We start from the raw sequence: 27000 nt of genomic DNA, 5'->3' as shown, positions 1-27000 counted from the left end.
CCATAACAGTGAGTGACCCTTCAGGGCTGGAGGTCGGCTTCAGCTTGCGGGGGTTCTCGATTATCGCCACATCGGGACCTGCTCCGGTCGGCTCTACCTCAGGAGGAACCACGCCGCTGCTACTCGGGGCGGCCATTGCGCTGGGGCCGGTAGGTCCCGGAGGGAGAGGTGGAGCTGATTGCACTTCGGCAGTAGGCGAGGACGGGTTCTCGGCAGTATGGGTCGCGGAGCTATCCTCACTATGCCCGGGAAGAAACTGGGCCATTAAATCTTCAAGTCCGGTGTGCTCGGCGGCCATATCCACTGCAGTGCACACAACAACTCGTTAGCTCGTTAAAAAAAAGGGGGAGAGGGCAACACTAGCACCAGCTGAGGTCTCACCTACATAGCTCCTACCCATCTCTTGGTCACCCATTAAAAGATGTGGGTTGATATTATTTTTATTAAATATGTCCAACAACATGTCAGCTATGTTCTTATCCCACTGGGTCAGGCCTTTGTACGTTAGTTTTGTAAAAGTATTGGACCCAGTCCCGAAGCTCCAATAGGTCGGAATCCGCCGCTCCCCCTCCAAGGTCAACTGGAAAGGGTGCTGGCCTTCGGCAGGCCGTACCTTAAAGAACTTATCTTTGAAGCCATGAAACGAATCTTTGAACACCCCGAAGATTCGCCTACCCTGGGCAGTCCGGAAGGACATAAACCCCTTCTTGTGCCTTCCCTCTTTGGAAGGGTTCATCAAAACAAAGAGCCATAAAAATACTTCTACAGAGGCCAGCAACTCCAGATACTCACAAACCATCTCAAAGCACCAGATGGCGGCCCAACTATTCGGATGCAGCTATGATGGTGCCACGTCGCATCGGTTTAGAAGTGTCATTTGGAAAGGGAAAAGGGGATTCGAATCCCCAGGACGGTAAACATTGCCTTATACATCCAAATCCAGTCGGTAACTCGGGGGGTGTCCAAGTTAAGGTGACATATTCGTTCGTAGTCCGTGGGAACGAACACTTCGTAGTGTTCTTCCTTGAGACCTCCCCCGCATAATTGGTCGGTGTGGTGGAACTCTGTGAGCTCCTCTAGGGTTATTTAGGAAGATGTATCCTTCACGTCTGAGGTGACTCAGGCGTATCTGATGTGCGGAAAACGATCCGACACAAAACTCACCGGCAAGTGCACCGGGTCGCATCAAGTAATAAAAACTCACGGGAGTGAGGTCGATCCCACAGGGATTGAAGGATTGAGCAATTTTAGTTTAGTGGTTGATTTAGTCAAGCGAATCAAGATTTGGTTGAGTGAATTGTGATTTGCAGAATTTAAATTGCATGGGAAGTAAAGGGAATGGGTAAATTGCATGAAAGTAAAGAGAACTGAAAAGTAAAGTGCTGAATCTTAAAGAACAAGAAATTAAATGGTAGAAACTTAGAACGCAAGAAATGTAAATTGCAGAATCTTAAAGTGCAAGAAATGTAAATGGCTTGAATTGTAAAGGGAATTAGGAATTGGATTTGCAGAAATTAAACAAGGAAAAGTAAAATTCAACAAGCAGAGGAGCAGAAGATAACTTGGATTGAACCGGATCTAAAAACAGAATTGTAAATGAGCATGAAAAGCATTAAACAGAGGATGTAAAATTGGAATGTAGATCTCAGGACCCAAGAGACTAGATAACCAAGTCTAGATCTCAATGCCTTCCTAGATCCAACAAGAACAATTGCAAAGGAAATGTAAATTGCAAAGAAAGTAAATGAAGAAGCAATTAACCGAAACTGAAATTCAATTAAGCAGAGAATTAAACAAGATCCCAAGGTGAGATTGAAACAGATTTCCTTCAATTCTCCAACCCAAGATCCAAGACAATTGTAATTGAAATTGAAAGCAAGAAAACTAAGAGGAAGGGAATTCAATTCTCCTTCCCCGGGACTTCGAAATTAAAATTCACTCAATACCAAAAGCTCTCTGAAAACTTTCTATGAAAACTCAAAGGGAAAGCTCTCTGAAAAACTTAAATCCTATGCTATTTATACACTTTCTTCAAATGGTCTTCAAGCCTTCAATTGGGCCTTTGCTCTTGATGGAATTGGGTTGATAGAGGCCTTGGTTGATTGCTCTTGGAGTTTGGAGAAGAACCGAAGTGAACCGGGTTTGGAATCATGAAAGCTTGAGTAAAAGTTTGAGTAAAAGTTTGAGGCAAACTTTTACTCAAACTTTTCACATCAGCCACCCTATTTTGCTGCTACCAACGTTTAGGCAAAAGTTTGGGGTCAAACTTTTACTCAAACGTTGGCCTCCCCTTGCACACTCATAGCGCCAACGTTTGCCAAAAAGTTAGAGGCTAACGTTGGCGCAAACTTTTGCTCTCCAGGGTGTGTTGTTCATGCGCCAACGTTTGCCAAAAAGTTTGAGGCAAATGTTGGCGCAAACTTTTGCTCTCCAGGGTGTTGATTTGTGATGCCAAAAGTTTGCCAAAAAGTTTGAGGCAAACTTTTGCTCAAGCTTTTTGCCCAAAAGTTTGCACAAAAGTTTGAGGCAAACTTTTGCTCCAGCTTTTTGCCCAAAAGTTTGCCCAAAAGTTTGAGGCAAACTTTTGGTCCAGCTTTTTGCTCCCTGGTTCATTTTCACTTATTCCAAAAGTTTGAGCTAAAGTTTGAGGCAAACTTTTGCTCAAACTTTTTGTCCTCTCTTCCTCCTAGCCATTCCTTCTTGCTTCAACCTTTCTCCAAGCTTTCTTCACCTATCATTAATCAACCAAACACATCAAAGCTATGCTCAAAATCATGAGATATTCATTCTTTCATAATATGTGACAATTATAGCATAAAACCTCATGAAATTGCATTAATTCATACATGGTTGATTAAATCAAAGGAAACATGAAAATCTACCCAATTGGCTTGCTTATGGCTCAAGAAAGTGCATAATTCAATTGAAAACAAAAGAAAAAGGCTAGTGAAACTAGGCTAAGATGACTTGTCATCAGTATCGGTCAACACGGAGCCTCGGAAGGGAAAGTTGCATCATACCTACAGTGGGGGCACCACTCAAAGTCAGACTAGTAGGTCGGGAAGCCGAAAAAACTGGAACTAACACTATATAACAGTGAGCCTATCTACAGTTAAACAAAGGCTAAAAACCAGAAATTTAAATAGCAACCCCCTCTAAAGCCTAACTAACAGCAGAATGATTCAAACAACACACATGCATAGCCTAAAAGCTACAAAAACATAAGGGGATCACAACAATAGAAATAATAATAGCAATTATTCATTAAAAAAGGGGATGCTTACCAGGAAGATTGCTGTCAAGAAAAATTGGAAAAATACGAGGGAATGCAGTTGCAGTTGAACTGAAGCGGATCAAGGCAGTGGAACCCAGAAAGCAGGAGAGGAAAAATGAGAAGGAATATTGCAGGAGGGATGCAGAAAGGAGAAGATGGAACGTGAACGTGGGGGAAAGAAAATGAACACTGAAGAATAACTGCCACTACAAGGAAGCGCAAAAATCAGGGGGTAGAAATGACTTTTCCACCAAGCTTTCAAATCAACCATAATAACATTAAAGGACAGGCGCAGAAAACGAGGCGACGAATGGCACTACCTCGAAACGATGAAACCCACTCGCGCGTAAAGGGCACGCCCCTATCACGAGCGGCCGACCCCGCGAGGATCCGACCAAAGAAAGAATAGAACGCGCCAACAACGGCGCTTACGACCATAGTTGGCGCGTTGGGGGCACTGTTTCAGCTCAACCCAGTTGGTCTAATGCTCCGGCCGACCCGACGGGTACGCAAAACCCGAGCCGGGAGAAAATCCGAGACACCTCCTCCCCTCCCACGAGGTACATGACAGTTGGGAAAAGAAGTTTCCTGGAAGGTGGGTCTGCTCCCGTGGGACCCACTCTAAGTGCAGACTATATAAGGGGAGGGCCCTACGCCTTTCCCAAGGTATGTCAACTAACCCTCACCTTTTCTACCACCTTGTACGGATTCTGACTTGAGCATTGGAGTCCTTTTTACAGGTGGCTCCCCCTCTCATCACTCCATCAACCCGGGAGATCATGAAGCTCCTTTCCTCTCCCTCCAACGCTTACCCGAGAGATCCAATCATGCACAAACAACCCGCATCCAGATCCCATAATTGTACACCCAACATTTCCGACCCGTTCAGGAATCAACCGACTAACCGAACAATTATTAATATATATATATATATATATATATATATATATATTTTAATTTATTTTAAATATATATTTATTTTTTAATATATATTTTATACTAATAACTAATTTTAATAATTAATTTTAGTATATATAAAACATAATTCATCTTTATATTCCCTGTTCAAGCTTTAACTAATTGATATGGTGTGATACGTAGAGAGACGGCCTTTCATATTTATGGAAAAGGCCAAGAATGGCTTTATCTAACCATGAGTTCTAAGTTTATATAAGGTACTATATATTTCCCAATTTTTTAATTACTGAATTTTAGGTTATAATAATAAGTATAATTATAAAGAGAAATAAAGAGGATATTAGTCAATAAATTAACTGAAAAGTTATAAAAATAAGTCAAATGTTTTCTCCATAAAAATTTTAAAATCCCTACAATCTTTAGTTACAGAACGATGAATAAAGCTATTCGATACTATTATACTTTCCATCCAATTTTTTTATTTTTATGAATTTGTCAAAAGATAAATTTATCTAAACAAGCCTATATTTAAGTGCAATAATTTTTTATTCGACTAAACGAAGAAAATAGATTTGAGAAGGAGGGAGTAGGAATGTCAATGGGGCAGGGCGGGGGCGGGGGCGGAGGATGTCTCCTTACTCCCCATCTTCATCCCCGTCCTCAGATTTGCTCCTCATCCTCGCCCACATTCCCCGCCGTGGGGAATATTGCTCCCCATCCCCATTTCCCACAGGGTCCCATTTTCCGCACGAACCCCATTCCCCATCTACATAATAGTTCTAACTAATTATTAATTTCCATATGAATAGAGCTGCAAGTATCTATCTTATACAAAAACTGCAAGATTTTATACAAAAAGTCTAAATGATACGATGGCGACTTCTTTCGAAATAACGCAATGGGGGGATGCAACGACGAGGCAAAGGACAAAGCAGTGGACGAGGTGGGAGACGCGGCAACAGAGAGGAGAATGGACACGACGGCAGAGTTACGAAAAGGAACACCGCAAATAGAAATTACAACACGGTAAGGATGATGGCACGGTGAGGTGTGACGATACGGTGAGAAGGGTGACGAGGGGGTGGCTGCAGAGAGGTTAGATGGAGTATGGACAGCCTTAGGGATCTCTGAATTAAAGAAGGGTTATGCAAATAAAGATTATGAGTTTTGGGTTTCTCTATATATGTGTGTGTGAGAAATGACTAAAAAACATATATGAGAAATAAACTATTAAAAATAATTCAACAAATTCATAAATTTCGAGGAATAGCGGGGACGGGGCGGGGATCCCCGCTCGGATCCCCGCGCCTACTTCGGAGGAATTTTGTCCCTCATCCCTATCCCCGTGAAAAAAATTTCCCACAATCGAATCCTCATTCAAGACAGTCCCCACAAGGATCTCCGCTTTCGGAAAATTTTGCCATCCCTAAGATAGAGCACCTTTTTTTTCCCAATCATTACATTCATAGACTACCAAAAGAAATGAGGTGAGCCCATAAGAACACAACAGCGCTTTAAGTGCAAATTTAATTTAGCAACTAAATTCACAAAATATAAAAACCTTTTTTTGTCATACTCCTGTTAACCTTAACAACTCTTACTCCATCGTGGATAAGTGAGTATCTTTGTTGCTAAATATTTTGTTGTTTGAGTAAAGTATTGTTTTTGTCCCTAACATTTGGAGTAAATTCTAAAGTTGTTTCTAACATTTCAATTGTCCTATTTAAGTCCCTAATGTTTTAAAATTGACTCAATGTTGTCCTGCCGTTAGGGATCCGTTAACAGAATTGACGGCGGGACAAAATTGAGACGATTTTGAAACGTTAAAAACTTAAATAGGATGAAAACGTTGGGGATAAAAACGATACATAGAAATAAATTTTAGTTTTATCCTTTAATAATATCAATTTTTTATTGTACATAGTATTCAATTATTTTTTAATTACATCTAAGTAAATTACACTTAATCACATTACTTTCATTCTAAATAAATTTATTTTTTTATAATTTTACACTTAAAGTTATAAGTTAATATAAAAATATAAAAAAAAATTAGAATGAAAGTAGTGTGATTAAGTGTAATTTACTTAGATGTGATTAAAAAATAATTGAATATTATATACAGTAAAAAATTAATATTATTAAAGGATAAAATTAAATTTTATTTCTATGTATCGTTTTTGCCCCCAATGTTTTCGTTCTATTTAAGTCTCTAACATTTCAAAATTGTCTCAATTTTATCAAGCCATCAATTCTGTTAACGGATCCCTAACGGCAGGACAACATTGAACCAATTTTGAAACGTTAGGGACTTAAATAGGACAATTGAAACGTTATGGACAACTTTGAGACTTACCCCAAACGTTGGGGACAAAAATAATACTTTACTCTTGTTGTTTTTAGAGTTCTAAAGACTAAGGATGTACATGAGTCGAGTGAAGTCGGGTTGATCTTGATCCAGACCTGATCCTAAATAATGACCGGGTTTATTTTTGAGACCTTACTCGACTCTAGGTCCGGTAAAATCTTACTATTTTTAGGTTACACTAAAACCGGGTCTAAGCCTGTGAAATGCAAATCTTGATAAACGTTATGTCAAAATATTATGATGTACTTATTTATAAAGAAGAAAAAACACATACTTATTATCGAGAAGTTGATATCCATATTTGAACTTGAATTTGTTCATAAATTCTAATTTCATTTTTCTTTGATCTATTTTCTAATTCAACAAGTATGATTAAAAGTAAAACAATAAACTTATAATTAATATAACACAATATTGAAATTAACTTAAGACATATATACCTTTTTTAGTCCTCTTAGAGTGTACATAGATCGGATGAAAGCCAGATTCGTCTTAACCCAGACTCAACCCTAAATAATGACCGGGTCTATTTTTGAGACATTTACCCGACCCTAGACCCGATGAAATCACACCAAATTAACCTCCAAATTGTTTGAGCCGGACCGAGTCTTTGGGTCGAAACGGGTCATATACACCCCTACCAGAGTCAGATACCACACAATGGCATAAAATGAAGGACACCATACCTCTTTATAAGACTACGAACACCATATATTCATCCAAGATTGAAAGCATAATCGGGTTTGCTTTGACTCAGACCCGATCCTAAATAATGACCGGGTCTTTTTGAGATCTTTATCCAACTCTAAACCCGGTAAAATCATGCCAAATTAATCTCTAAAATGTTCGAGACCGGATCGAATCTTTGAATCAAAACTGGTCATATACACCCCTACTAAAAACACCACACAATGGGCATAAAATGAAGAGCACCATACCTTTTTATAAAATTTCAGACACCATATATTCATCCAAAATTAAAAATATTAGACTACATTTTCAGGTCATGACCACAAATTTTTTTTTTTTTTATAGTGCTACTCCCCACAAACTCCACGCTATAGGACAAGAGAAGAATAGGTGATAAACGATTTTCGAGGCAGCTCCACAAAATAGTATACACAGGTTTCCATCTCCTTCGAAAATAGGCCACACTTGCTAAGTTTTTTCCCGTGTTTAATTTTTTCTGTAAAACAAACTAAACTAGTATTTCTACTTGCGGTAAAACTAAGTTTTTCCACACCTAATTTATAATATTGGGCATGTGTTACTCTTTGGCTCTCACAATACTCCTTTGTATTGTTTTTATGAGGGACATTGCTGAAAACTCTCCAAAACCTTCATATATTCACTTTATTTCATCTTCGTGTTGGTACAAATTCTAACTCTTTTAAGATGGACAACATCTCCTCTAAGCTCTCCTCTTCCCACACCTTTATGTAGCATTTATTTTGAAGTATTAAGGCAGAGATTGAGAAACTGAGATTCACTATCATGTTTGTTGGTTCAGAGACTGATACTAAAATTTCTGTTTCTATTCCTAAAATTTCAGTATTTCAGTACCTCCAAAAAATGAGGATACAAGGGACTGAAATTTTTAGAAACAGAGATTGAAATTTTAACATTTTATACCTAAAATACCCTCATTTTAATTAATTAATTCTAATTTTACCTTTTGTACAAATTAAATTAGAGTTTTATTCTTATTTTAATTTATGTCTCTCACTTTGTACCAAACAAAATATTAAAATTTATTTCTATCTCTATCTCTTAGTCTCTGTCTTTCAATTTCAGTCTTTTAGTTTCAGTTTTTTAATCTCCGTCTCTCCATCAAATACTATCTTAGTATCGGCTCTAATTCAGACTCTATCTCTACTCGAACTTATTCCATATCCCACAATTACTAATAGTGTAATCTTTTTGTGTGGATGAAGCATAAAGTTTTAAAAACATATCCTTTAATTTACTTTCTTTAACCTATGTGCTAGGCTAGAAATTGTGCTCTCATTTTATTACCTATTATGATTTCTTTTCCTTGCTGAAATTGGGATAGCATTGCCTCCTATGTTGGTAGTAAATGACCAAATACTCCTGTTGGAAACTCGGTTTTGATCCATTAGTGGCTGAAAGGAGGGAGTACCATTTTATAACCTATATGAATCATATGATTTGTATATTTTTTTTCCACCTAAGAGGCCAGGACAATGAGCTTAATTAAAGTGTCCACATTTTGTTTTCAAAAAATAGAAATAGACCTTTATGTGACACCTGATGACAACGCACGTGAATTCTAGTGGCTTCTTCTTCGTGTCGCAAAGTAATAATGAGGTGTTTTTCTTCTTTCTCTTTCTCTCTTATTTTTTTTTAACTTATTATATATAAAGTAAGGAGATGTTTTAATTTGTCATAACTCTTCTGCATGCATCCAAAAATCACCATAGGTTATATAGATATATACATAATTAATTTTAAATATTTGCAGCGATATTTCAGGACCAAAAGAAAGCTGAATTAGATCAATCATCATGTGGCAAAGGCACAAGCCACAAGGTGAAATGATGTGAGGCAAGCTCTAAACAACATCACAAAGATCTTTGAAACGTTTTTTTATAAAATAGCAGAAATTTAAGTAAAAATATTTAAAACACCTTTAAATAAAAATGTTTAATTTCATCTATTAGATATATTATCATATATTAAAAAATATTATTATATTCTTAAAATTCTTATTTGTTTTTGAATTTTTTAAATAAAATTTATTAAGAAATTGAGATTTTAAAAAAATATTATTTTATATAAATTTAATAAATTTAGTGTCATTTGAATTAATATAATTATTTCTTCTCTTAAATATTTAATTTTATTCATAATTTATATTTTTATTATTAATCTATGTTTTTTAGAATACGTTTTTAACTATAGCCAAATAAACAACTTAAAAAAAAAGTTTTTTTTTGCTATTTTTATATGAGTGGTGCCCTTATAAAATACCTTAAGAGTCCTTATCTTTGGTGTCAATTTTATTTAATAAATATAAACTTTATTTAAAAATATTTCATCATATTTTTATAGTTTTAAAAATTGAATCGAAATTATTGGTTCGATCTAGTTAGCCAAAAAATAACTATAAGATCCGTCCAATTTAAAGTAAGAATTAGTTTTTTTTTGGTGACTAAAGTAAGAATTAGTTGACAACGAATCAGTCAAAAAAAAAAAATCGGTAAAAAATCGGTTAGTTAATTGTATCGGTATAATTTTTTAACGAAGAATTAATTTAAAGTAATAAATAACCATAAATTAACTTTTTAAAATAATATATTTTATATATAAATAATTCTTTTATTATATTTGATTCAAATCTAATTAAACCTAACTTAAATGAGTTAAATCTTTAAATATGTAACTCCATGAATTTAATGGGTTGTTCGAATTTCATAATCTTGATTATTTTACATTTTATATGCAAGTATAACATTTTTCAAATGAGCAATAGATTGAAAAGTTGAGGTTGACTTGGAGCAATATAATTATGATATATACAAGTACGAATGGCTTGTGATGTAAAATAATAAAATATTCAAATTAAAATTATTATGCTTTTTTTTTTTGGAGATTTCTATATAAACCAGCATCATCACATGGGTAAGTATCACCTTCCTTAGCTCTCATTTCATTTTCATCTCTCTCTCTCTCTAAGAATGATTCACAAAGCTTCACTCCTTCAATTGTTCATCACCCTTCTGCTTTTATCATATGTTCTTTCATCTTCGGCTGTACCAACCACTAGTAAGAACACACACCTTAATTATTCTAAACTGTTCTATCTCTATCTTGTCATGTTTTTATTCAATTCCTTTTCTTTTCAAATTATTATTTTGTTAATGGAATATTGCTTTAAAATTTTGCAGGAAGTCTTTCTCCAACGAGTGAAAAATCCTCAATCCAAACTTCACTAGAAGAGGTAATTATAAATCTCGGACCCATATGAACAAAAATTAATTTCATTCTAAATTTTCAACAATTATATATTACTAGTCTAACTCGGAGTTTCCTCTATTTAAAAGATGCACTATATATTTTGGATTATTGGATTATATTATGGTTCATGTCCTCTATATATGCATGCAACACAGGGCTCTAATTAAATTGTAGTTGTGACCAGTTTAGTAGTTAATTTCTTACATATCTAATTTGAGTCTGGAGTCACCAAAGAAATGTTTTTATATACATGGGAATTTTACATTATTTAGTGTAAAATTCTGAAAATGTAAAAATATTCTGGTAACCACATCACATGTTCGCTCTGATGAGTAATTATTTCTAACTTTATTATCTTTAAATCTAACATAGTTAATCTGTTTCTATGCATAGTTTCAAGTTCAGGGTACTACTCCAGAATCAAGAAATAGTGAATCAGAGATGTTTGATTTGGCACAAGAGTTCATGACAGTTGAAGGAAGAATGGATTTGGAAAGCAATGACTACCCTGGAACAGGAGCAAACAGAAACCATGACCCAAAGACACCAGGAAGAGGTTAATTAATTATTAATGCTACCTAATAAAAATTTGTACAGCTATTAAATAAAAGTAAAAAACTTGGCATGGTAATTTTGTATACTATTTTCTGTTGAATTAGAATATTCTTATTTCTTCTCCAATTAAATGTTTTGTACTCGTGTGCTTGTCTGTAGTGGTGGAGTTGCTAAGAATTTTGAGATAAGCTACTTTTCTTATGTTAAATAAGTTGTCGCGGTTAAGCTTTATTTTATTTTATTTTATTTTCCATTGGTTAAATCCTTAAAATTGGGTTCAAGCATAATTATGACCATGAATTGCTATTTTGGAACTTGTTAGATTTTTTTTCTTTAAAATATCCTTCAATTCAATATATCAATTATTAATCTGTTATAGATCACAATTTTATTTAAAAATTTATTATTAATTAATTAATTATTATATATATAAAATAAAATTCAAACTTGCCGTCCTTATTTAAAGAAACTAATAATGAACTAACTTAAATTTGTTAGCTTGTTAGATGTTTAAATATACAAATTAAAGATTTATTTAGACTAAAAATTTTATAAAATTAATGAATTACAGTTTAAATAACATAGTCTTTTTATCAAAGATAAAAATAAATTTATAAAAAAAATTATTTATTTTTATTTATGATTAAAAGTGATGTGGGTTTGGCACTAATGGGTCCCCCACTAAGAATAGGGCATACCTCATATTTTCAATGAGCGATTATTCTAGTAAAAATATAACAACGATATTTTCACTAATGGGTCCCACTAACATTACCGTTTTTAATCTAAAAATGGTAACAAAAAAAATTAATAAAAAATAATCATAATTTATTTTATTTAATATTTATTAATTATTATGATAATTAATAAATACTAAATAAGGTAAGTTTTGATTTTTTTTTTAACCTTACCATTAATCTTAATATAACAAATTAATAAATATTTAATAATGAGCCTCTATCAGTTAGGCTATATAATTTTGAATATTGTTATATGAGGAGTGCTACACATACAAGTCATTTTTGTTTACAAGTCTTATAAGTTGAGCCTAACACGCACGTTATAGAAGAAGAAGTTGGGCCTAACACGCGCGTTACAGAAGAAGAAGAAGAAAAAGAAGCATGAATATAAATGACTTGTATGATTTGTATGGAAAAGCGTTCTCTCTTTGCCTTCGATCTCCTTCTGTTTTTTTCGATTTTCATGATTTCTGAAATCAAGCTTTGAAATTGTTTTGAAGATGATGGAACTTCAGAAATACACCCGAACGATTACAAAAATACACCCAAACGATTATAGAAATACATCCAAAGGATTATAGAAATACACCCAAACAGTTACAGAAATAAACCAAACGATTACAGAAATACACTCAAAGGATTTAAGAAATACACCCAAAGGATTTAAGAAATACACCCAATATAGGGAAAGACAGTATATTTCTTCTTGAAATCAATACACCCAAAGAATTATAGAAATACACCCAAAGGATTACAAAAATACACCCAAAGAATTTAAGAAATACACCCAAAATTCGTTGAAGTACACCTTATGCATAATTCAGAACTCTTTCTCTTTTTCCTCCTCATCTTCTGCTGCTGCTTCTTCTTCTTAAAAAACGATTTCAGAGCTTGATGTCAAAAAACAATGGAAACCGAGAATAACGAAGAAAGAAAACAAAGAGAAAAGCACGTAAATGAAGAAGAAGAACAGGAAGAGGAAGAAGAACGTGTAGCAAGAAGAAGAAGAAGGAGAAAGAGAAGGCAAGAAACGTACCTTGAATAATGTTTCTTCGTTTTTTCTGGTGATTTTGATGAAGGAAAAAGAGAAAACGAAAAGAGGAGAAGAAATTTCAATAAAAAAAAGAGGGAGGAAGAGAAGAAGAAGAAGAGGCACACAAAAAAAAACGTAAAACGGCGTGTTTATAAATGACTTGTATGACTTGTATGGAAAATCATTTGTATGTGGAGAATTACTCATGCTATATATACAAGTTTTTTTGGTATACAAGTCATATAAATCACTTACATAATGTGCGTAAAATCACGTTTCTTTTAGTATCCCACGTTCTTTCTCTTCATCCTCTTCCTTCTTCTTCTCCTTCATCTTTGTGTTTTTCTTTTTTTTTTTTTCACGTGTTTCATCTTCATCGTTGTTTTTTTATTATTGTTGTTGTTGTTGCATTTTTTTCTCCTCCTTTTTCGATTGATTTTGTAGTATTATGAATTTTTTTTCTTTATTTGATTTTTCTTCCCAAAAAAAAATTATGAGAATATGAAATAAGAAGATGAAGAAGAAGCAGCAGAAGATGAAAAAGAGGAAGAGTTTTAAATTATGTAGAACTTATCAGCACACATACACTGAAAATTCTTAAACAATACACTCGAATATCTTCGTGTTACACCCAAATATCTGTGTTACACTCAAATTTGCTGCAAATACAGGAAAATATTTCCTCTAATGCTGCATTTTTTTTCTTTCTTTTTTTCCTTATTTCTTTCTTTCTTTTAGTTGAATAAATATAAGTTTATCCTCTTTCAAATAATTTTGCAGCATTATGTGTTTCTTCTCTTTTGTTTGACTTTTTTGTTTTTATTCTTGTTAAGAGAGTAAAATAAGAAGAAACTTGAGAAGGTAAAAGAAAAAGAAAAAGATGAATAAGAAAAAAAGAAGAATAAGATGATGATGATGAAAAAAAGAAGAAGAAGAAGTAACAGAAGATGAGGATGTGGAAGAAGAAGAGTTTTGAATTACGCAGAACTTATCAGCACACATACACCGAAAATTCTTAAACAATACACTCGAATATTTTCGTGTTACACCCAAATATCTTCGTGTTACACCCAAATTTACTGTAAATACAAAAAAATATTTCCTCTAATGCTGCACTTTTTTTCTTCTTCTTCTTTTTCTTATTTCTTTCTTTATTTTAGTTGAATGAATGTAAGTTCATCCTCTTCCAAATAATTTTATACCATTATGTATTTCTTCTTTTTTTTTTAATTCTTGTTAAATGAGTAAAATAAGAGAAAACTTGAGAAGATAAAACAAGAAAAAAAAATGAATAAGAAAAAAAAAGATGATGATGATAATGATGATGATGATGATGATGAAAAAAAAGAAGAAGTAGCAAAAGATGAGGAGGAGAGAGAAGAGTTTTGAATTATACAGAACTTATCAGCACATATACACCGAAAATTCTTAAACAATACGCTCAAATATCTTCGTTTTACACCCAAATATCTTCGTGTTACACCCAAATTTGCTGCAAATATAGAAAAATGTTTCCTCTAATGCAGAACTTTTACATTACATTCAATTCGAACCATCAATGATGAAACATTATTCACCTACAGAATCATAAACTACTAACGAACAAATTAACTAGAATTGAAGCATACTTCAGCCACTTGATTGGATTCAAAATAATAATCAATTTCGTTCTAGTTCAATTGACAATCTGAACTTGAATTATTCATTATTTTTAACAACGAGATAACTGATGATAGAGGAGAAGGAGGAAAAGGAAGGAGAAAAAAGAAGGAGGAGAAGAAATTCCAATGAAAAAAGAAAGAGGAAGAGGAAGCGAAGGAGAAGGTGGTGTTGGTGATGACGATAACGAAAGAGAAAAATAATGAAAAAGAAGAACGTGTAGTAGTGGCACGAAGAAGAACGTCCACACCTAAATACAAATGAGTAATAAAAACCTGTATAAAAAATTACTAATATGCAAACTGTATAGTTTTTGTCCCTTAGTTTACAAAAAGGGTAAGGAAAAGATAAAGTAATTAAAATCTTTTGTTGTTTTTCTTTTTTTTTTTTTTTTTCTCTTGTTTGAGGTATATTCTTAGAATCTTAGTCTCAAGCTAGTCATTTTTTTCAATAAATAAATTAAAAATAAATAATATTTCTAAACCAAAATATAACAATTTTACTTTTCAAAATTCACTTTTTTTTATATAAAAAATCGAAGAGAATATGAAAACAAAACACGAAGAGAATATGAAATTAAAGTCAAAACATACAAGAGTTTGAATTGAAAAGAGGAATTTCTGGCAAGAATTAGGAGAAATTGTAAACTTTTTTTGGTTTTTCTTTTAAATTTTTTTAACCCTTTTTTCCTAACTTTTTTTAGTCGGAACAAATATAAAAATTGAGTAATTTGAAAAAAGAATTGCAAAATAAAACTTTTTTTTATAATTTATAGAATAAATTTTATTATGATTGACTTATTTTGTTATCAGAATTAATGTAAAAGATATAATTAATGTTAACTATAATACAATTCAATTTCTCCAATAACCATTAAACAAGTAATAGAAGGTAACTAACTCCTTATTTACAAAGAGAAAAATTAAAAAAAAAAAAAAAGCGCACACACACATATAATAAAGTAGGCCTACTCGATTTTTCATCGGAAAAAGTGAATTTCAAAAATAAAATTATTATATTTTATTTTAGAAATAATATTTATTTCTAATTTATTTATAAAAAAAATGACTAGCGTGAGAGACAGATTCTAAGAACATACCTCAGACAAGAGGGGAAAAAACAGAAAACAACTCCAAAAATTTAGTTACTCTTTTTTTTTTTTCATGGTATCTTTAAATTGGACAGGATAAAGATTAATCTTTCCCATCTCATGAGGGACAACTATACCGCCCAATTGATAGGGGCCCATTATTAAGGTAACGTTTGATGAAAAGACAGAGACAGAAAGACTAAGATTGAGAGACAGAGACTAAGAGACAGAGATTAAAATAAATTTTAGTATTCTGTTTGGTACAAAATGGGAGACAAAAATTAAAACAAGAATAAAATTCTAATTTAATTTGTACAAATGATAAAATTGAAATTAATTAATTGAAATAAAGGTATTTTAGGTATAAAATGTTATTAAAGTTTCAGTCTCTATTTCTAAAAATTTAGTCCCCTGTGTCCCTACTTTTTGGAAGTAATAAGGTAGCGTTTGTTTTGAGGTACTGAGACAGAGACTGAGAGACTGAGATTCAATATCGTGTTTGTTAGTTCAGATATTGGTATTAAAATTTCTGTCTCTGTCTCTAAAATTTCAGTATTTCAGTACCTCCAAAAAGTAGGGACATAGGGGACTGAAATTTTTAGAGATGGAGACTGAAACTTTAATAATATTTTATACCTAAAATATTTTCATTTCAATTAATTAATTCCAATTTTACTTTTTGTGCAAATTAAATTAGAGTTTCATTCTTATTTCAATTCCTGTCTCCCATTTTGCACCAAACAGAATACTGAGATTTATTTCAATCCCTGTCTCTTAGTCTCTGTCTCTCAGTTTCAGTCTTTCCGTCTCTGTCTCTCCACCAAACGCTACCTAAAATACTGAAATTTTGGAGACAGAGACAAAAATTTTAGTACCAATTTCTAAACCAACAAATATGATACTGAATCTCAATTTCTGTCTCAGTACCTCAAAACAAACGCTACCTAAGTATTCATTAATTTGTTGATTAATTAGCAAAACAACAATCTCTTATCGTATGCATAAATAGTATAAAGTAACCCGTCCCTCCTGCATTAAAGCTTCAAAAGATGCAGAAAGTATCCATTCCTAGGACACTTGTCTTAACCAACCGCTCCCAACATCAATTTAATAATTTATACATGTAGATTTAATAGACCTTCTACACCAGAAAATTTACCTAATACTAGTCTAATACATGTCTATCATAAATTTTTCTGTAATCAAACTCTCATATCAACGTATTACATCAAATATTAACGTTAAACACCCTTAAAAAATGACAGAGAGGGGAATAATGGAAAAAAAGTAGTAGAAAATAGAGTGGTAGTGGGATAGAGATTGAGATAAGATAAAATTAAAATTTGAAGGTAGATTAAATTAAAAAAGGTAGTTTAAAAATTTAAATAAGTTTTCAAAATTTGAATAGTTTGGTTAAGTAAAACTCATCTTCTATGATATAATTTGAGTTTCTTTTTTCATACTCGTTCGTAGGTAAAATTGTAGTTTACTTTTTCTATTCATATCATATCACCAACAATCCTCAATACTTCAAAAGGGCTCAAATGTAGAGAAGTTATATTCTTCGATGTTGCATAAGCTAACTGACAGTTTACATGAACTTAGTGTCATTCTCCTGATACTCCAGTACAACAGAGGCAAGAGCAAGTCGATATGCCACAGATCTTAAATTCCTGACAAGCACGTAAATATCGTTCTTCCTCCGCTTAGCCGGCATCTCTTTCCATTGGTCCTCTCTTAAATTAGCAAGTAAAACTGCCTCACAAAATCCCCCTGCTACTAGCCTCTTGCTGCAATGACATAGAACCCAGTAAGCAGCTTTATTCTATACTCAAGAATATTAGGCCCCATTTGATAACTGTCTCATAAATACAGCGACATTCGGAAACAAAAATTATTTGAAGGAGAAGTCGAGAAGAAAACAAAATGTAGGTCATTGGACAGAGTCTGCCCAGTTTTCTGTCCACTCGAAATTTGGGATAAAATAGGGACAGAAACTTCTACTTCGTCTTTAAACACTTACCAAACACAATCATAAGTTAGGGTATGTATTGATGGTAAGAGTGGAATGCAATGGAGCCAAAGGAATAATTGTTTAAATTCCACTCCATTGTTTGCATAAAACATCATTCCATCATAAACCGCCGGAATTGGGAAGAACCGCAAATGAAGCTTTTAATGGAATAGGATGGAATCGATTCCATTACTAACCTTTCCATTCCATCATAACATTATTAATCCAAACCATGGCAGCCCATCAAATTCTTTTTGGCTCCATTCCATTCCCCTTAATAACAAGGATCCAAACATAGCCTTAAGAGAATAATAGGATGGAGACTACAGTGGAGAAAGATAAGATTACAGAACCTTCCTTGTACGGCAGCTGATGTGACAAAGCCGATAGGCCACCGATGATACTCTCTGGCATTGGAATCATCTGGTACATGCATTTCCCATCTTTTGGAGGAATGCTCCTCTTTGAAGTATGATTCTAAAGCAGATTGTGGCAGTTGAAATCCTTCACTTTTCTCAATGCTGCAACATATATCAGATAACGATACTATTTCCTATGATAAAACCTATAGTCATATACTACTATTCCCCAACAAGATACATTTGCTTATCAAATTCACAACAAAAATTACATATTAAAATAGGAATGCACAATGTTAATTACCATGAAGTCAATAAATATGTATCAGATGGGTGTGGTGCACAAATAACTGCTCCCTCTTCAAAAAGGCCTTTCTTGAAAGAGCGAAGATGAACTCTTAGGAAACATAACCTATGGTCAGAAATAACAGAGTTTTGGCAGCTCGGATTAATATTTACTTCACCCTTTATAAACTTTGTGATTTTCTCATCTCCATCCGCAGCATATGGAAACAATGACAATTGGCCACCTTTGGTTTCATTAAGGAAATTAGTCAGCACAGAACCTGTCCTTGCCACAGTTCCATCAAACAAGCTATTCTCAGAGTCAATCTTTTTTGGCAATGAATTCAGATCAGTTAAATCTTCCAATGTTGAAACATCAGTAGTTTCTACTGCATTAATTTTTCTGTTGAGAGTACTATGAATAATACCCCATGGAGGCAAGATGGGAACTCTCAGGCCTTTTGGATGGAGGATGTAACTTGGCTTTTTTATCAAATGCAGCAGCTTTAGCTGACATGAAGCATGAGTATGCCTTACAATCTGGGAAATCAGAAAGGAAAGCTGGCAATCCCATCTGCATAAAGAAAAAGTTTTCATGAAAAATCTAATAACTAATACCAAAAAAGGCGTTTTTTTAAGAAAAAAATCCCCAATATTTTTTTGCATGTCTTGAAGGGTGTAACTATTACTTCATGTGCAATCCAATGCATCTCTTGCAAACCGATTGCATGTGCTCCATAGGAGATGAGTGGAATCCAGAAGGCCTTAACCCAACTTAAGGGAAGTATGATAGAACACCTAGAAGATAACCAGATACAGTTAGTATTTATTAGTGTGTTGCCACTGACATTTAATTTATGATACCTTTTTATTTTTCGCCTAGTTATATATCTTAAAGCAGGTAATCACAAATATCAGGTAAGAGTTTAGAGAATACTGGTAATACCTGATAGTTGACAAGAAGCATCAGAATGCATAATCACAAGTCAAAAAAGGACTAAAGAAGTTACCCTCTAAATAATTCCTTCCTATGATGTTTTACAAGCAAGATAGGGCAAGATCTTGAGCATTGCTCCTCTGTCAAAGAGTTTGCCTCCCTGGAATCTACATCATCCAGGCAGTAATGTGTCAAACGTTTGTGGTGTTTCTCATTACAAATCACACTCTCTGCCAATGGGGTCCTCAACCGTCTAGATTTAGCATACCAGAGATCATTATTATGATACTGCTTGTTTTCTAATTTGGACCATGTGGATGAAGCCAATTCACTAGTCTTCTCCAACTCTTCATGAATACTTTCTTGTGCGCCGTTAACTACCTCAGCAGAACTTGGCTCCACTGATGAAATGGTTCGTTTCCCACACAATTGTCGAGGATCCTTAACATTAAGTGACAAAATTGCAACAGAAGAAAACTTATCCTTATTGTATGATATGGATGAACCTGTCTTCTGAGAAGCTGTCTTGTGTAGGCACATGTTCCCATAGACAATGATTATCTGAAATACTGAAAAGCCAGAATGTATAAAAAACCAGTCGAGATCATTCATGAATTAAATCGACGAAATTAAACAATAACTAACCTTGTAACAGGATGCAACATCTTTTGAAGAATTTGAATCGCTCCTGATCCGATTACCTCCAACTTTGCAAGTTCACCCTTAAGTGAAAAGCAATTAATTGAGATGCCTGTCTTTTCCATCTGAACAATAATAAACAGCAAAACACACAATCTAAACAACGAGAAATTAAACAGCAAAACACAATCTGAACAACAAGAAATTACAAGTCAGCTTAAATACCAATTTGCAAAGTTCTGCGACATCATGAGCAAAATCAAAACCTTGGTAAAGAACATATAACAAACTTAGTGTGTCAATCGACGAGAATTTTCATCTATATAACACTATTTTAAAATATTTCACACTAAGAGCCAATCAGACAGAATAATCATAAATTTTAAAATCTCGGACAAAAATATCCATACTGAATGACAATATATATTTGTAAAAGCATAGCTTTCCAATCTCTCAAAATGTCTAAGGGGGTAAGTCCTCTATAAAGATCATGAGCTTACATCAAATAGATGCTACGCATCCAATCCCATACAAAATGTTTGTCAGAAAATCTATCATTAAAAAATGCGTTATTATGCTCCAACCAAATAGTCCAAACAGTGGCGTAAATTGCACAGCTCCATATAAAATTTTTACTCTTTTCTAGTACCAAGCCCAACAAATCTAGTCAATAGAAATTTATCAAGAGTTATAGGGCACAGCCAACATTCCTTAGATGCTAAACAAACTGTTCCATAAGAAAACAGGCATTGGGCAATGCAAAAACAGAGGTGAATTTGTCTGAATTTGCCCCACATATCAAGGGAGAGAGCCTTATCTGGCCTTCGAACCTACAAGATGTTAAGCACAGCTGTCCATATAAAAGATTTGACCTTAGAAGGCGCTTTGGATTTTCAAATAAGTTTATCCAGGTAGAAGGAAGTTGTATTGGCAGAACGAGTAAGAAATTGGAAGAAAGATTTACAACTAAGACTAACAGAGTTTTCAATAGACCAAATCCTTTTATCAGGGATAGGTGACAAAGAAAAACCATCAGAACTCAGAAGTTCCACGGATTCCCTATCATTAAGGCTACGAAAGAAATGGAAGTCCCAAGAGAAAGTGGAGCCTTGTGTAATGTAAAAGGATTGAATAGGAGAATTATGCATGGAAGACAGAAGATAAAGAATGACCATATTTGACCATGAAAAACTACCAACACATGTATCTTAGAGCTTAACTAAGTCCAAATTTTGTCTATGCCCCAACTATGCTCATAATGGGAATAAGGTGTCAAGGACATTAACAAGAAGGAAATTGAATAGGAAACAAGGGAACAAAAAATGAAAAATAAAGGGAAAAATAATTGGCCCAACGTACATGGCTCCCACCTGATGGGGACGTATGCATCTGGAAAGGCTGTTTCTAGAATGTGAAAAGTGTGACCTCCACTTTACAAAGCAACAACCTACTGCTGTGCGTGTCTCGCCCTCTTAAAAGGTATTAGTGTTTGTTCTATTAGACAACAATGATCGCATTTTTATAACTTCGTTCAAATAATAGTTGTACCCGTACGGAACTCTTCTGTTTCTCAGTATGATCTCTATCATCATCTCTATTCCCTTTATCCATTCTCCTATCATACCTAGGTCTATGAATTTCTCTATCAATTCCATTACCCTTACCCATGAGGTTCCAACATTTGATCCTTAATTTGCCTAGGAGTTTTTCCCGGGCATCCTCCAAAATAATGGGATTATACATCCCAACTCTATCCCTTGGAAATAAAAAGGTAGCACCAAAGAAAGGAAAAAGTGAGATGGAAAAGTAAATTACTTTGTCTGTCCAGCATGGATTTACCAAATTGACCACCAATGTCAATTTCCGAGATAAAATTGGTCCATTAGTGTCTTTTGTCAACATCAAATTAGTCCTAACAAAGAATGATTTGATGTCAAACATGACATTAACAGACAGCTTTTTAAGAACTAAACTTGTATTCTGAAAAAAAAAATGTTTGCTTAAAAGTGAAAGACACAAATATAACAGGAAATGAACAAGCTTCCAAGTTCCAACATTGGAGCATCATCATAAATGACCTACCTACCTTGAAGTGCTAGAGGAAGGTAATAACCCCAGAGTTTTGTCATGGTAAACTGCTTAGTGTGCCAAACATGAGTTCTGAGCCTCTTGATTCCATCGCCAGAAGTAGAAAACCCACTATCAAAGTTCATCTTAAGTTCATATCTCCGGCGCATGCGCCGACTTGGAAGCTTCTTTATCTCATCCTTTCCTAAAAAGTAATTCAACACCACAAGTTTTATTATGTACTGTTCCCAGCTTTTGCCTCTTTCTTCTTGTCCCAGCTTTGCTATTAAAAGAACTCGTTCGTCTTCTCTTGTTTCTTTGACTCCTATAATCACCCTTTATTCTGTCAGCTATAACAGATTGAAGACTCTCAAGCTCATAGGCTCTAGATTCTGCAAACTTCTGCACATTGATTTTGCGAGTTGCCATATCTGCAGAAAATTTAGGTCCTTCAGTTCCTTCAGTAACCATCCTAACAAAATAAGTAGGAAAAAAGATATCACTTCATGATGAAATTGGTATTAAAGACTCTTTAGAAAACAAACAAACAAACAAATAAATAAAAAGTGCAACAATGTGTGTACCTTGGGAACAAGAGTAAAACAGTGAAAGGTTTAAAAAATGAAAAACAGCAACAGTGGTCGCAAGCGGTGGCAGGAGCATCAGGGATGCTCGTTTGGGCTATAGAACAAGAAGGGAAGAAAAGGAAAAAGGGGTTTAGACTTTAGATATATGGTCCCATAAAAACATTTACAAAATGAACCGGTGCTCTATGTCTTGATATTCACCAAACAGTCCCAAAACTGTTTAGATTCATGTTGCCTACGACCCTAATTTTTCCAGTTATCTAAAAATAATGTTCTATTTCTTTTGATTAACAAAAATTCACTTTTATTATTGTATTCGAGGTTCAAAGAACTGGACCATGCATCAGACCAGTCAAATTAAGGGATCCAATGGTGTGCATGGGTTGGGTGAAACCAAGTTTGCTTTAATCCGGACCACAGTTACATGAATTCACCAATTAGGTGACGCACCGCGTACCAATTCACAACTCATATTTACCGAAATGCCACAAGTATACTTTTCACAAAATATGTTACAAGTGGTGTACGGTGTACCACATAGGCATACCCGTTCTCATACCAGAATGTATGCACTATGATCCAGACCCAGCCCTAAATTTTGACTGGACCAATTTTTTAGACTCTTACCAAAAGCCGAACAAATCTCATCCTTTTCGGATCACAATAAGACCAGGTCTAGATCGGGTTTATATCGGGTCTAGAAGATGATGCCTAAACTAAAAAAAAAAATTAAGATGGCAAAATCCCAAGCATTTAATCCTACGCCAAAGTCTGGAACCTTGAAATCTCCAACAGCAACTATTCCATAACATGGGAAAATTCACCTAGAAAACATATAGCAAGTAGATGCCAAAGGTCGGAATTAAAGCATAATAGTCACTAATTATATAAGTCTAAAATTAAAGCATAATGACCATTAATTTGTGGTGCAATAGAACTAGTAGGCAGTCAAGAACAATAAAGAACAAAATTGGTAACCAACACAACAATAAAGAACAATCATAGCAGAACCATAATCAAGACAAGATCATAAACTATGTAAACAGTTAAACATTACTGAGCACTAGTAAGCAGTAAGAAGTACAAATTATTTGCACACAATAAGCAATGAAGCATAATAAATAAATCAATAAATAAATCAATAACAGAGAAATCAATATCTCTAAAAAATATCTTCTTGAGCACATATAATCAACCATTAAGATATATTCAATATTTCTTTTCAGTTAAGATCAAAAAATAAAAAAATACAGAGGGCCTACCTGCAGGCAGGGCAGCGTCAAGAGCAAGAGGGGATACCAGTGAGAGAGCAGCAAGAGAGAGCAATGGAACCCCGGCAGGGAGACAACAACAGAACTTAGGAGGCGGAGATGCGAAGCTGCGATGGAGCTATGAAGTAGTCGAGCAGCGAAGAAGATAACTCAAATGAGAAGCTGGAAAGTTGGTGGAGGCCGGAGGAGAGCTGCCAATGAAGTAAGAAAGAAGGGGAAGAAGGACGGCTGGCATGCTGTGACAAACCCTACCGCCCTACCAGACTACTTAATTGTTCTCAACCAGGCCGGCCCGATTCAGTCAGCCGGTTCTGGTGTAAGAATCACAGTTTATTAGATAATTTTTTAATTTAAAGTTGATTTTAAAATGTTTACACTGTCCGGTGGTCTAATTTAATCTGGTGAAAATTTAAAGGTTCCATTAGAGAGATAATAGATAAATTTTATCTTTGGTCAATTATTTGGAGTTTAAAGATATGATTTTAAGCTAATAATCTAGAGCTTTGATCTAAATTCTAATTAGGTAAAATTGCTCCCCACCTTAAGGGCCACACATTATCTAAGCATCATTTCGGCCTAATCAAATCTTAAACCAAAAAAAAATAAATAATCTAGCTAGACCACTTAATTGAGTTAAGATCAAGGTTTTGAAAACTGGACTGGTTATCAAACCGTTTTAGTTATTGGTTCACTGGTCCAACCAGTTCAACCGTAGTCTAACCGGAAAAATTATTTTATAATAAAATAATAAATAAATTATAAATAAATACTCTAAAACATAATTATAGTCTAATATAAACTTTAAACTACATCAACCAAAATCTAATATAACCTTTGATCTCATCAATTATTAACAATTTATCATTCATTAGTCATTATATCACTATTGAACTCATTAAGATAGTCACAAAATACAAAAAAAAAAACATTGAATTAACCAAACCAATAAGAAAAAACGATCATCTACTCATCTAGTTAATTGAGTTAATTCAATTCATCTATTCCTTCATTGGATTAAAAACAATACAAAAAGCACAAAATGTAGTGACATTTAGAGTACTAGCAGTGAGCAGAGAAGAACGAGCACGGCAGCAGTGAGAAGAGCTAATCAATAATCATTCAAAGTGGTTTCTGAACAAAATATTCATCTAGTGCCAACGAAGTCTTTGATAAGATACAGTAGTAAACTCACATCAAATGCTCAAAATGAAGTTCCTTTCTATATCAACTTAACTTCCATTAGAAAAATAGTAAGTCTACAACATGAAAATCACAACCACACAGTACCCTAGTTTCTTTCATACTTTGGATCAGCCATAACAAAATGGTAAGCTATCACCAGTACAAAGATGAAGATGCCAAGGAAATTGGCAAAGAAACCCAGATCTTGATCATCAATCATCTGTAGCAGGAAGCAAAATTAAATTCATGTCATTACCATGGTTTTGGGCATCAAAATAGATTTCTTGTTCTTTTCCAACTGAAAGCATGCACAATTTGAACTGTGAATCTCATATACTGAACATTGAATTAAGGATTAATTTAATTAATATTTATTCCTAAAACATGATCATATGGAGCAACATCCATATATCAGAATTTAGAAATTAGAATCTTCTAACCTAAATCAGACAAAATTATAACAAAATCAGAAAACAAATAATCATTTAACAAAACACAAAACAGCAGCAGCACAGCAGAACCAGAGCTAATCAATAATCAAATAATCATTTAACAAAAACACGGCAGCAGATGATAAAAGGTTGCGTTCAGGAGCTTGCAAAGAGAGAAATCATGCATAGAGAAGAAGCAGAGAGCTATGAACGCAGAGAGAGAAATTGCTCTCTTGTATTCACATTTCTATAATGATGAATCTCACTTCTCTAACTAGTTACATGTAGGTTTATATATACAGTGTCTTGTGACTACAAATATCCAAAAGGCTTAAATTAATCTCTAACAGTGCCATGCTGGCATTCTCCTAACAAACTCCAAAACTATCTAACTAACATGTACATCATGCTGATTCCTAACTAACTGTGTATCGGAAACCATCATGAGCTTGACTCCCTTCTATCAGCAGCACAGCAGAGCCAGAAATCAAATAATCATTCAACAAAAAATCAAAAACACAACACAGCAGCACAGCAAAGCCAGAGCTAATCAATAATCAAATAATCATTCAACAAAAACACAAAACCCCTGTAATCATTCAATGATTTCAGAACAGAGAATAAAAAGAAAAACGAAGAAGAAGTGAGCACTGCCACTGACCTTCGAGAGGGGTTGAGCGCGACGGAGAGCAGGACGACGAAGAGCGGTTGCACGCGACGGGACAACGGAGAGCGGTTGAGAGCGACGAGACGACGGCGACGAGACGACGCCGAGCAGGACGAAGACGATGGACGCCGAGCGAGGAAGAAGAGAGCGAACAGGGGTTGGACTTGGAGAACGCCGACAGGACGAAAAGAGAAGCCTCAGACAACCACGGACGGCGGCAGTGGCTCACTCCGTTTGGCGGTGGTGGAGGGTAGCCAGGGTTTTCACTTTTTCTTTCTTTGATTAGTGAATACTGTATAACGAAGGAAGGAAAAGAACGAAAGAGGGATGGGGGGAGGCACAGCACAGAGCACACACGCGTTCGTTTTTTTTTTTTTTTTTTGGGTTAGAATTTAACCGAAATTCAGCCAAACGGCCGGTTCCGGTTCTGATCCAACCGGGCGGTTCAGCAGTTTGCATCTGATTTTCTGATGAACGGTGATGAATAGAGAACCAAACCGTTTGCACTGCCAATTCGCATTTAGACCGGTTCAATCGATCAGTTTAAAACCATGGTTAAGATTAAAGCTTGGATTCGACTTGGTTGAACTAAAATTTGAAAAATAAAAATTATGAATTATGACTAAGAATGTCAAAACGGGTGGTATCTATTGGGCCAATTTGCTAAAAAAGACAAACTAATTTAAGATTTTTAGTCTGTCAAATCAAAGAAAAAAATTTTCAAACAACGTGAATTAAAATCTCTTTTTTTAAAAAAAAAAAAAAAGAAAGAGTGGTGCATATTAATAGAATATTATACAAAAATTGAAAATTATAATTTCTAAACACTTATTTTTTTATTTTTTATTTTACTATTTTATTTTTCTTTCATTATTTTGTTTGCACTCTCATGTATAGGGTGTTTAAAATCGATCCAATCCGAACAAAATTGAACAACCGAATTGAA

The 27000-nt window shown here is 34.2% G+C and overlaps 2 protein-coding genes and 1 pseudogene across 3 annotated transcripts; 1 reads left to right on the top strand and 2 right to left on the bottom strand.

The window, feature by feature from the left end:
* The first annotated feature begins 10192 nt into the window (after positions 1-10192).
* Positions 10193-11318, top strand: LOC107642038 (uncharacterized). Its single transcript, XM_016345368.3, has 3 exons — positions 10193-10346; positions 10469-10521; positions 10932-11318. Exons 1-3 carry the CDS (start codon positions 10259-10261, stop codon positions 11097-11099), a joined length of 309 nt encoding a protein of 102 aa, XP_016200854.2. The 5' UTR covers positions 10193-10258; the 3' UTR covers positions 11100-11318.
* Positions 11319-17028: 5710 nt separating this feature from the next.
* On the bottom strand, positions 17029-26185 carry LOC107643993 (ribonucleases P/MRP protein subunit POP1-like; annotated as a pseudogene). Its single transcript, XR_015883652.1, has 9 exons — positions 26049-26185; positions 21932-22388; positions 21665-21761; positions 19856-19974; positions 19284-19779; positions 18963-19071; positions 18293-18847; positions 17983-18150; positions 17029-17405 (listed from the first exon to the last, which is right to left on the bottom strand). The product of XR_015883652.1 is annotated as a ribonucleases P/MRP protein subunit POP1-like (transcript).
* LOC107643994 (dolichyl-diphosphooligosaccharide--protein glycosyltransferase subunit 4C) lies at positions 24870-26179 on the bottom strand. The gene is made up of 2 exons (XM_016347758.3): positions 26049-26179; positions 24870-25176 (listed from the first exon to the last, which is right to left on the bottom strand). Exon 2 carries the CDS (start codon positions 25174-25176, stop codon positions 25063-25065), a length of 114 nt encoding a protein of 37 aa, XP_016203244.1. The 5' UTR covers positions 26049-26179; the 3' UTR covers positions 24870-25062.
* Positions 26186-27000: the final 815 nt, after the last annotated feature.

Source organism: Arachis ipaensis, chromosome B5, assembly GCF_059453495.1.
Source record: "Arachis ipaensis isolate K30076 ecotype BB chromosome B5, ASM5945349v1, whole genome shotgun sequence".
Lineage (NCBI taxonomy): Eukaryota > Viridiplantae > Streptophyta > Magnoliopsida > Fabales > Fabaceae > Arachis > Arachis ipaensis.
The sequence above is the reverse complement of the archived record's forward strand: the minus strand, read 5'-3'. Positions and strand labels throughout refer to the sequence as shown.

Excerpts from the sequence above, each read along its gene's own strand:
- LOC107643994 (XM_016347758.3), bottom strand. The coding sequence starts at position 25,176 with ATGATTGATGATCAAGATCTGGGTTTCTTTGCCAATTTCCTTGGCATC.
- LOC107642038 (XM_016345368.3), top strand. The coding sequence starts at position 10,259 with ATGATTCACAAAGCTTCACTCCTTCAATTGTTCATCACCCTTCTGCTT. Across the intron at positions 10,347-10,468 it reads TTCGGCTGTACCAACCACTA|GAAGTCTTTCTCCAACGAGT; the intron begins GTAAGAACACAC and ends AAAATTTTGCAG. Across the intron at positions 10,522-10,931 it reads TCCAAACTTCACTAGAAGAG|TTTCAAGTTCAGGGTACTAC; the intron begins GTAATTATAAAT and ends TTCTATGCATAG.